Below are 10,652 nucleotides of genomic sequence, written 5' to 3' on the forward strand. Positions count from 1 at the left end.
CGAAATTTTTTTTAAAAAAAAACAAATTACAACCATAATTCGAAATTTAAATTCAATTTCAAAATTCAAAAACCAAAAACCATAGTCGCATGCTATATAGGATTCCACCACGGCATAGTTGCATGTCAAATGCGACTACACCGTGGTAGAGTCACGTGTTGTATGCGACTGTACAGTGGCATAATCGCACGCTATATACGATTGTGCCGTGGTGGAGTCGCATATAGCACGCGACTATACGAATCTATGCGAAAATAAAAAAAAAATAAAAAAACTTACCGACGAATTGGCCAGCGTTTTCCCCACGTTTCCCGGCAAACGAACCCCCTTTCACACGTCGCGATGCCATTGTCGTCAACCTCTTCCTTTTTCCGGTTTATTTGGTATGATCAGTGGTTGATTTGGTGTGATAGATAGTGACAAATTGGATGATTCTGGCGACCTTAGGGTGGTGGTGATGTTTAGGGTGATGGTGATTCTGGCGACCTTAGGGTGGTGGTGGTGATGGTGTTTAGGGTGATGGTGGTGGAAGGAGTATGGTTGGTGAGAAAAATTGAATGATGTCAAACATGAAATTTATAAGGGTAGATGAGTCATTTAATACCGCACCCTAAGTAATTCTATTGTGCCATTTAGTAACCCCCTAGATTTATAGTGGAAGTATTACATTGAATCTCTCCAACATTCACAAATTCAACATTTTGGAAACAAATTAGGTGAAAAAAAAATACCCAAACATATCCTTCTTACCACATTTTGTGTTTTTTAGCGACAAAACCCTTTGCAGTTTTTAAGATAAATTTTTTACCCTTTTATTCCGTATTAGTTGTAACCCGTCCCTTTTATTCCGTATTAGTTATAACCCGTGCATTAGCACATACACGTACACCATAAATTGTCTAGGCAGCTTTCATAAAAATAAGTAGAAGCATAATTTTAACCTCCTCGAAACACAATTTTTTACAAAACCAAATCCGAGTCTATATTAATCGCAAGTTGTGAACCGGGTCTATACAGCTATACTAGATTAATTCTCAAATGCACAAATGGATATCGTGTATCGTGTTACTCCCTTCCACCCCAAAAATATGCATTTGCACACACTAATTCATCAACATAAACACAGAGAGAAACAAAGAGAGCGCCAAAGAGAAGAACAGCAAACAACCCCAGAAAAATGGGGTTAGAAATCATCGAGCCAAACACTTGCATTAGAGGGTGTTGTCACAGCAATTCCATCCCTCTTCATCTCCCACCTTCTTCATTTTCTCTCTCCTCCCCAATTGCTCGAGGTGTGTGTAATTTCCATTAACTTTCCAGCAATTTTTTTAATTTTTTTTCCAATTCTGGGTGTTTTTATGGAATTCTGATTCTGGGTATTTTTTCTGAATTGCAGGGAGTGAGAGTGTTGTATATGAAGGAAGTTTGGATGGTCAGAAAGTTGCAATTAAGAAGCCCATTTTGTCAACTTCTGATGATATTGATAGATTTCATAAACAATTGCAGTTGTTATGGTTAGTCTCTGATGATTTTTTATTTATATAATTTTATTGATTGATTTTTTAATTGGCTTTGTTAACATAAAATGATGTAACTATGAATTATGATTTAATTTAGAAAACTAGAATCAACCATCACAAAAATTGCAATTTAGTTTTGAAAAGGTTGTAATTTGCAAAGTCACTTATACAATTGTTCGAACTAATTCTGCTGTATTCATTTGTTGTAACATTTTGACTTGATGTATTTTCCAAAGCACAATTTTGACTACTATATCTTTATAAAAAGTTGGTATTTTCGATTCTAGTAATTTTTTTATATTGCTGTTCCATGTATTATCTTCATGAAGCAAACTGGATCATCCAGGACTCGGGAGGTTGATTGCAGCTCACGCGAAGCCACCCAATTACATGTTCTTTTTTGAATTCTATGAGTTGGGTAGTCTTGCTCATAAGCTACATGTAGAGGAGTGGGTCCCAAGTGTTGATCAGGCTCTTGCTATCACTCTTGAGCTAGGTACTTCTTCTTGGGTTCCAATGTAATCTGACAAATAACAATAAAATCTGAATTGTCATCTTATTCTAATCTATTCCATCTCATAATAGTTAATGAGGTAGTATATGTTTGACATACAGTACTAGTTGCTTTAAACTCGTGCAGTAGAACTTATCATGTGATTTTTTCCCCCAAGTGAATAAATTATCCATAGCTTGAGATTTGGATTAACCGACTGATTATCTGTTATCCTAAATTTAATGCGTATTTGTAATTTATGATTATTGATATGCTTGGTGTGAGAACGAATGATTCAAATGGTGATGTTTTATCTAGAAATTTGTTGTGCATCAATCCAATAGTTATCCAAAATAGAATGTGTAAATGGCAGTGCAGCTCTGAAGTTAGAAATTATGCGAGAACTCAAGGTTGTAGTTTGTCTTGTTAAATTGTAAGCTTCAGATCATTGTCATGAAGGAAATGTTGCGATCATTACCCAAAACTGTTTTAGGCAATATCAATATCAGGGCATCAGAAATTTAGAATGATTAGTTTTCTCCTTGAGGATAGAAATGCATGAACTTCTCGTGGTTAGAAAGATTCAAACCTCTGCCTGTATTACTACTGCCATTCTTAGGATTGGAAATTTTGTTTTCTTTCATTTTTCATTCAGGTTAAGTTGTTAACCTTTTCCTTCGGATGGTAGTAGTCATAAGTTTACAATGTTTTTTATAGCTTAAATTAAAATCATACAGGTAGCATATTTAGGTTGGCTATTTGTGAATCCCTGTTGCACTTGTGATAAATTTTCAAGGCCCACCTCACAGAATTGAAGTTGTAGAGATAAATTGATCTAGAATAGCAGGTATGTTGAATTCAAAATCGGAGTTATCAATGTCTTCTTGACAGACCTGATCTTAATTAAGCTGATGAAAACCTGAATTCCTCTTATTTGCATTGCTGGAATTAAAGGGCTGTATATATACGACTAATACAAGGCACATGCAAAGAAATGGTAGCCAGGGTTTGTATTTTTCAGAGAGTTGGGGGGTTCATCTCATCATGCATGACAACTTAATGTGATTTTTTCACCATAAGAAAGGGTTGTATATATACTTTTTTTTCCCCTCTCTTTTTTTCTTTTTCTGTATGATCTATGTTGGGACTTCGGAGTAAGTCTAGTTATTCTTTTTCTGGTCTTGTTATTCTATTAGTCATAGTCAATTTTGTAATACATTGATTTGCTATAGTTTTGAATTTTTATTTGAATTTTTATGAGAGAGAGCACACATTAATCTGATGAATAATATGTTTATAATGCTCGTTTTTTCCTGTACAGCGGAGGCTTTGCAGTATCTACACAACCTTGGGATTGTACATAGGGATGTCAAACCTGACAATATTCTTGTAATCATCAACTATTTCAAAACTGTTCCACTGATTGGTATCATTTTATATTTACGTGAAGTCGTGAACCGAGTTATTTATTCCTACAACATACTAATCATCTGACTAATTTTATTTCCACTGCTATGAATTTGTTTTGTAAATGAAGCTAGGAGAAAATCTTTCTCCACACCTAGCAGATTTTGGCTTGGCAGAGTATGGCAAAGATCTTAAAAAATCTTCTTTACTGAACTGGAAATCATCTGGAAAGCCGACTGGAGGATTTCACAAGAAAAATATGGTTGGGACTCTTATTTATATGGCTCCTGAAATCCTGAAGAAGGAAATACACACTGAAAAATCAGATGTCTACAGTTTTGCAGTATCTGTCAAGTGAGAATTTGGTATTTAGTTGCATATTGGTGGTCATATAGTCATATTGGCTTGCTTCAATTTCTCTTCTAATCTTAAATTAGAAACAGTTTGATTTAATGTGTTACTCAATTGCTTGCTTGGTTGCATGGATGGGCTATATAAGTATTAAGTTTTATTTTGTTAGAAGTTGAAAGCAATAGTCATATTGAAACTTGAATAGGTTGAATTTTGTTTTCCTCATGATTTTTTCTCTCCCTCATTTGTAAATCCTCATTATCTGCAGTGAGCTTCTTACGGGGGTCGTTCCGTACACTGATGTTCGTGCTGAAGCTGAGGTTAGCCTTGATGACTTACTCCTATATATGTTACATGGACTCGTTCTTTTTGTACTTTTATAAGAGATTTTTATGCTCAATACTTGGATACTAGATGTAAACTTGAATATTATATAGTACTTATATTAATTGATTATTCTAATGAGACTGTTTTATATAGACTTTATGTATTCATCTTTTAAGTTTTTATCTTACTTAACAGTTAGTACTTTACAAATGCATTATTTTGCCTTTTCTTTTCTCCTGAATAATAGTGTCTATCATGCTAGCATGTCTATTGATCCGGTCATAGTTGCCGCAGCTTCTTAATTCTTATTGTATATGCTTAACATCTCTTGCCGGAAGGCAATTCTGTCGCTTGTACATCGAGGGCTCATGACTAAATATGGATGAATATCGTGCGTTTTGCACCAGATAACATTTTTTGTATCCTACTTCATTTTGTAACTCTAGTTTCCTATTCTAGATCCTTCCTTTGAGATTATGTTCCCTTTATTGCACATGCAATATTTTTGTACTATTCCTTAAAAAGTTGGCTATTATTTTGTAACTTAAGGAGTGCTTCTATGAAGATGAGAATTTCACAAGGTTTAATCCATAGTATCTATTAATGGGCATATGAGCTTTATTTTTTCAGAGCATGGAAGTGGTTTGGGAAAACTTCAATCTAGTGCCATCTAATTATTTGTTGCTTTCTTTGTCTTTTTGGAGATTAAAGTCAAGCTTGTGGTGAAATTCTTAAAAGTTTTGTTGCCTACTTATATTGATCACTCTTTAGCCTCTGGCATACATCTACTATTAATATGATTGATTCTTTATGAAATGGTATCAAACAGGTTCCTGATTGGTGCATAATGCATGTGATTCTTGTAGGCCCATACCGTGTTAGAAATGAACTATACAGAGCAGAAACTCATCGCAGCAGTGGTGTCTGATGGGCTGCGTCCTGTTTTGGCTGATTTTGAATCAGGTGCACCTTTGAGTTTATTGTCATTGATTCAGCGATGTTGGGATGCTGATCCCAACACTAGGCCCTCTTTCACAGATGTAGTTTCTGAGCTTAAATCAATTTGTGATGAGGTGAAAAACATGGTGGAAAAAAATACATCTGTTGAACGTACAGCTTCTAAACAATTCATGGGGCAGACCTCCAACTCTCAACTTTATGGAGAGAGTATTAACTGGTCTAATCAGGGGGCAGAAATCTCCAAAAAGATTTATCTTGGTGTGACTTCTAGAACTCCAGCTTCAGTTGATAATCCAAATGATATATCCTCTTACAATCCAGTGCTGTCTTATGGCTCCTTTGCTGCATGTGGACAAAGGGAGACAATGGAAGATACTCATTTCCTAAATCCATGGCTTTGTGATCAGAAGAATATCTACTTTTTCGGTGTCTTTGATGGTCATCGAGGTGAGAAAATTGTGAATTAACACTGTACTACCTGTCCACTTATGATTAATGAAGGTTTGCCAGTCTCCTATTTCAAAATTGAAGATCACAAATTTGAATCTTCTTTTCAAGGACTTCGCATATTATATTTATGCAAAGTAGGAGCAAAAAGTTTCACTTTTCGAATCTTTAATGTTCGGGATTTTTTTTACTCAACTAATATAGAAGCTGTTGACCAGTGGCTAGGAACTTGTACAGTGCTTTACAGTTACTCTGCTGCCTTCTCATATGAAAGTTTCACAGAGAGATCTCACTCTGATGTGATATAAGTATGTGTCCACTTTTACTAGCCCCAGTCTCTCCTTGTTGTACAAAGTTCCAGTGTCAACTTACATAAAATGCTAAATGATTTTGTGTTGAAAAGGTCTGAGGGGCTAGTCAAAGCCTCAAAGGCGACAATTTGAAGCTAGGAGTAATATCATAATAATAGGAGCTAGCCTTGCAATATGCAGGTTTGCGCTGACATTAAGGTGACTTTTTATGAGATATCTAGGATATGTGATGACATTTGGCTTTCATTTTACGTGTCTTGTTTGTGAGCTTTCCCACTAGTAGATAGGGATTTTGTTTGATATTTATTATGTCTTACATTAAGACAATCAAATGTCATGTGTAGGATTTGTAGTGTTAATATAGTCCACTGAGTGTATGTTGTGATACTACATGCTACTGTGAATTGTGCTGTCTTCTATGCCGTGTGCATGACTTGAAAGCTTGTACAGGTGCTGCTGCTGCTGAATTTTCTGCTCAAGCTTTACCAAAATTACTTCAGAGTTCCCATTACAGTGGCGGCAGGTCATTTTGTCTCTTGCTATTTATTCTTTCTATCTGCTCAAGGTTCTGAAATTATGAATTTTAAATTGCAGCCCTGCTGAGTCTCTTGTAAGAGCATTTGTTGAAACTGATATTGAATTTAGAAGTGCACTGGATTCCCATCGTAAATCAAAGGGTTCAATAAAGAAAGATTATCATCCTGGCTGTACAGCAATAGCTGCTTTTCTTGTCAAAAATAAGCTTTACATTGCAAATGCTGGGGACTGTAGAGCTATTTTGTGTAGGGCTGGCCATGCTGTTGCTCTAAGCAGGGTGAGTAGAATTTATGTGTGGATTAGAAATTAACTCGAGAAAAGTAACTGCTTATAATTGGAGTTAATATGACAGGATCATGTTGCTAGCTGTCTGGAGGAGAGAGATCGCATAATTAAGGCAGGGGGAGTTGTGAAATGGCAACTGGATACATGGAGGGTCGGTGCAGCAGCTCTTCAGGTTGTATGACATATTATATATTTTGATTACATGGAATTTTATTGGAATTGGATTATATGTTATATATTTTGATTACATCTGTTAGTTACTAGGACTTGGATTAGGCTTGCATTTGTAGTTTTGTAGTTTCAGATGCTGGCATGCTTCAACTGCTCCCTTCCACCAATCACTTTCTTTCTATCTTAACGGATCCCTACCTGCTGAGTATAAGTGACAATGAACATTACCAATTGTAACTATTGCAGCTAACGATGACAACCCCCCTCCCCCCTCTCTTAAAAAGACGCCCTCTGTGGTGAGTATTATTTTGGGATCTTCTCTTCTTAATAGCTAGGTTAATTTGCTCCTTATAGAGAACTTATCTGCGGAATACTAGTGTTACATATGTAGTATGGTGTAAGCCATATTCTTATGTATATATGTCGGGGCTCCTGTACAGGGTGAGCCGTCATTGTTTATTCACATAACTTATTGGACCTGTGTAATAGATTAACCTATGGGAATATTGGTAGTCTAGTATTATTAGGTTTATAGTCCTTAGCTTTAGTATAAATAGATAGAGAGGGCAAAAGCAGAAGGCAGTCAGAATTTTGGAGTGATTCCTTGGGAGAGTTGTGACCTTAAGTCACTATTAGGAGAGTTGCGACCTCAAGTCACTAAAATATGAGATTTGTAGGCTAAACCTACTACCTTTTGTAAGAAATCATTAATCTCTGTAATCAAATTTCCAAGCTTTCCCTTGAAATTTTCTCTTAATCAGTAAAGTATACAAGTCAGATTTCAACCTGCTTATGATAGCCAGCTGGCTACTCACAGGAAAAAAGTAAAGGGAAACATACAGTGACCATGAAATATGATGATCTTCATTACCTGGGTGATATAGAATAACTCAGTTTCTGTTTTGCTGTTGACATCTAATCAGAAGCAATGAATTTGGCTGTTTCTGACGTGTTTCTGCTGTGCTTGTTTGCTCTCTTTATAGTTTTTTCTTTTGGAATGAGATAATCTTGATAGGAATAGGGTACACATAGAAGTTGAGAATAGCTAATTTTCCCCTGTTTTGTGAAGGTTACACGCTCCATTGGTGATGATGATCTTAAACCTGCCGTGACTGCAGAACCTGAGATTACAGAGACAGGTTTATCTTTAGAAGATGAATACCTGGTAAGGTCCATTATCTTTAAAAGCTTTGACCTTCACAATTCTTGCTCATTATTATTTCTGTCGTTTTCAGTATTTAGATGTATTTTGGTGTTTTATCACTAGCTATAATCTCTGCAGCTATGCAAATTCTTATTTTGAATAGAGATTATTCTATTTTATGCCAGAGGCTTTTCTGCATTTAAGATATCTTGAAATAAAGTTTTGAACCTTTTCTCTCTTTTTTTTTTTTACTTTATCCATCTTTGTTCTAACACAATTGTCTCAACAATTGTTCGAAATTTATGAAATTGGAATCGATCTGCTTAATGTCAAGTGTTTATAGTTGTTAAAAAGATTTCTTTCAAAGTTGATGACTGATGAGTGTTATTCAACCTTGCTATGGGTTAAAACAGTAAATAAGCAGTGGTGTCTCTCATGTCTCTTTGCAAGCTATGGAATGCGTATTGCTCAATGTCTTTTTAGTCATCCTAGGCTTTCATGCCTTGACTAATTTGTAATGGTTCATTGTGGATGTTATAAAAGAACAATTACAAAAAATTACAGTATATAAATTGTTTGGCTTGTTCATACAATAAAATATGAATACAATATTTACAAATGGACTATAACATAAGCATTCTGTGACTTCTGTCTCATTTCTCATAATCTCTTTGTTTTGTTGGTCAAATGTTAATGTGTTATAGATGTCAAAAATGAAATTTCTAGACTCTAGACCATCAAAATGGATACAGTTTGAAGTGTTCAACTGTTCATTTAGGTTGGTACTATCATCTGGAATTGCCTTGTCAGACATAAAATGCTTCATGGTCATAATTAATGTTATTTTTGTCACACCCACATCTGCATCAACTGGTCTTAGATGCAATTGATCTCAGGCATGGAAAGGAACACTAGCAAAGAAGCATCTCAAGAATATAATTAGTCACCCCCTCAAAAAAAGGTCTCTAAACATAATACGGATCATATAAAGTTGCTGCACAATACTCTGTAGTTTAACTAGTTACCCCTTAACTAGTTAACAATATGATAAGTCTAAACTAGCTAAGATAATTATTTAATAAGAAAATAAGAAAAAAAAATTCTTGGCGGATGTGCAGATGATGAGTATATACTCCAAATAACTTACTTGGCCTACATTTTTTTTTTTGTTTGCTGAATCATTAGGTCATGGCTAGTGACGGATTATGGGATGTGATAAGCAATCAAGAAGTTGTGAGCATAATTAGGGACACAGTTAAAGAACCTAGTATGTGCTCCAAAAGATTAGCAACAGAAGCTGTACAACGCGGAAGCAAGGACAACATCACGGTGATCGTGGTGTTTCTGCGTCCAGTCACTACTGCTGAGAGGATTTATTAGCACAATGCTCATTTTATCAGCTGCTCCCTTGTTGATGGACTATGCAGTGTTTCCTGGCAAATTATACTTTTCGCCTTTTCGGTAACATCTTTGACATCCTGTTCTTTGCATTTATGCATCGGGCTTGTTTGTTGGAACAGTGAAGATTTGCTGATGGCTGAGGACTGTGGCTATGAGGTGATGATGAAGCGAAAACATTTGATATTCAATTTGTTGTTTTATAGAGACGAGCTGTTTAGGAGCTAGGCATTCTGAAGACAATGCAAAGAGAACCATATCTTCAGTTTACTAGCATTTTGCTAAAGTGGTATAAGAGGTAGTTGATTTATCTTTTCTATGAAAGTAAATTTGTCCGCATATTGTACTCCATAAAATGGAGAAAGCTTTGGTTGTATACTTGTACTATGCAATTGGTTGTACATAAAAAAATATTTCACCAAGTATCCTTTAAAATTAAACTTTCTTTATTTGAATTTAGCAATATTTTTGAAGTATAATTATAATTAGGGTAAAAGTTTTATATCCAATGTGTTGAACAATCCTTTAATTGGTCCAGAGTTGTGTTTATGTCAATCTACTCCGTAATAATCTTTAAAAGGCAAAATTGGCTTTAACATTCTGAACTATGGGTTTGGGTGCGTTCAACACCCTATACTTTACATAATAGTCAAAACACTACAAACTAATGACTTGGGTGCAAAGTGTGCCTTTAGCAAACTTTTTGGCCACTATTCTCGTTAGAGCTAGTGAACCTTTTTTTTTTTTTTTTTTTATATATAATTAAATTTTTATTATTTGATTTGCATGCCGAAAATGTCCCGTTAAGTTTTTGGGGGGTTATTTTAGTCTTTAAGGGTTCAAATTGAGCTCAAAATAAGAAAAATAAAAATAAAAATAAAATAAATGACTCCTTTTGCGTGTCATTAAATATCTCAATTTCCATGTCATTTTCTATGTTGCGAACATTAGTCAAGTAAGATTTTAGGAGTCATTTGAGTTTAAAAGAGTCCAAACTGAACCCAAAATCAGCCAAAAAAAATAAATCATATTTGCCTCATTTTACGTCTTAATTATGTTATATCTTGACATACAAATAAAGGCATTTAGATTATATTTTTTGCCGTGCCTTAATAAATACTCCCTCCGTCCCAAAAAGAACGACTCATTTGGGTTGATTACGCGGGTATTAAAGAAGTTAAGTAAAAAGAAGTAAAAGTATATTGGAAAGATAAATTTACATGGGGTTTATTAAAAAATAGAGAGAGAAAGTAATAAAATAACATGGAAAATCAAATTTTTATATGGGGAAGCTAATTTTG

General features: G+C 34.9%; 1 protein-coding gene across 2 annotated transcripts; it reads left to right on the plus strand.

The window, feature by feature from the left end:
- Positions 1–1,020: 1,020 nt before the first annotated feature.
- Positions 1,021–9,791, plus strand: LOC145632348 (protein kinase and PP2C-like domain-containing protein). Of its 2 annotated transcripts, none has more exons than XM_081684701.1 (12): positions 1,021–1,292; positions 1,397–1,514; positions 1,850–2,016; positions 3,335–3,402; positions 3,551–3,774; positions 4,040–4,091; positions 4,965–5,505; positions 6,267–6,339; positions 6,411–6,630; positions 6,706–6,810; positions 7,879–7,974; positions 9,139–9,791. In XM_081684701.1, exons 1-12 carry the CDS (start codon positions 1,178–1,180, stop codon positions 9,331–9,333), a joined length of 1,974 nt encoding a protein of 657 aa, XP_081540827.1. In that variant the 5' UTR covers positions 1,021–1,177; the 3' UTR covers positions 9,334–9,791. The 2 variants fall into 2 exon arrangements, with proteins under 2 accessions (XP_081540827.1, XP_081540828.1); XM_081684702.1 differs by having other exon boundaries at positions 1,155–1,292; positions 1,867–2,016.
- Positions 9,792–10,652: the final 861 nt, after the last annotated feature.

The sequence above is a fragment of the Chenopodium album genome, chromosome 5 (genome assembly GCF_948465745.1).
Source record: "Chenopodium album chromosome 5, dcCheAlbu1.1, whole genome shotgun sequence".
In the NCBI taxonomy this organism is placed as follows: domain Eukaryota; kingdom Viridiplantae; phylum Streptophyta; class Magnoliopsida; order Caryophyllales; family Amaranthaceae; genus Chenopodium; species Chenopodium album.

Bases quoted from the DNA above. Each gene is read 5' to 3' on its own strand.
- LOC145632348 (XM_081684701.1), top strand. From the start codon at position 1,178: ATGGGGTTAGAAATCATCGAGCCAAACACTTGCATTAGAGGGTGTTGT. The intron at 1,293-1,396 runs GTGTGTGTAATT...TCTGAATTGCAG, and splicing joins CTCCTCCCCAATTGCTCGAG to GGAGTGAGAGTGTTGTATAT. The intron at 4,092-4,964 runs GTTAGCCTTGAT...TGATTCTTGTAG, and splicing joins ATGTTCGTGCTGAAGCTGAG to GCCCATACCGTGTTAGAAAT.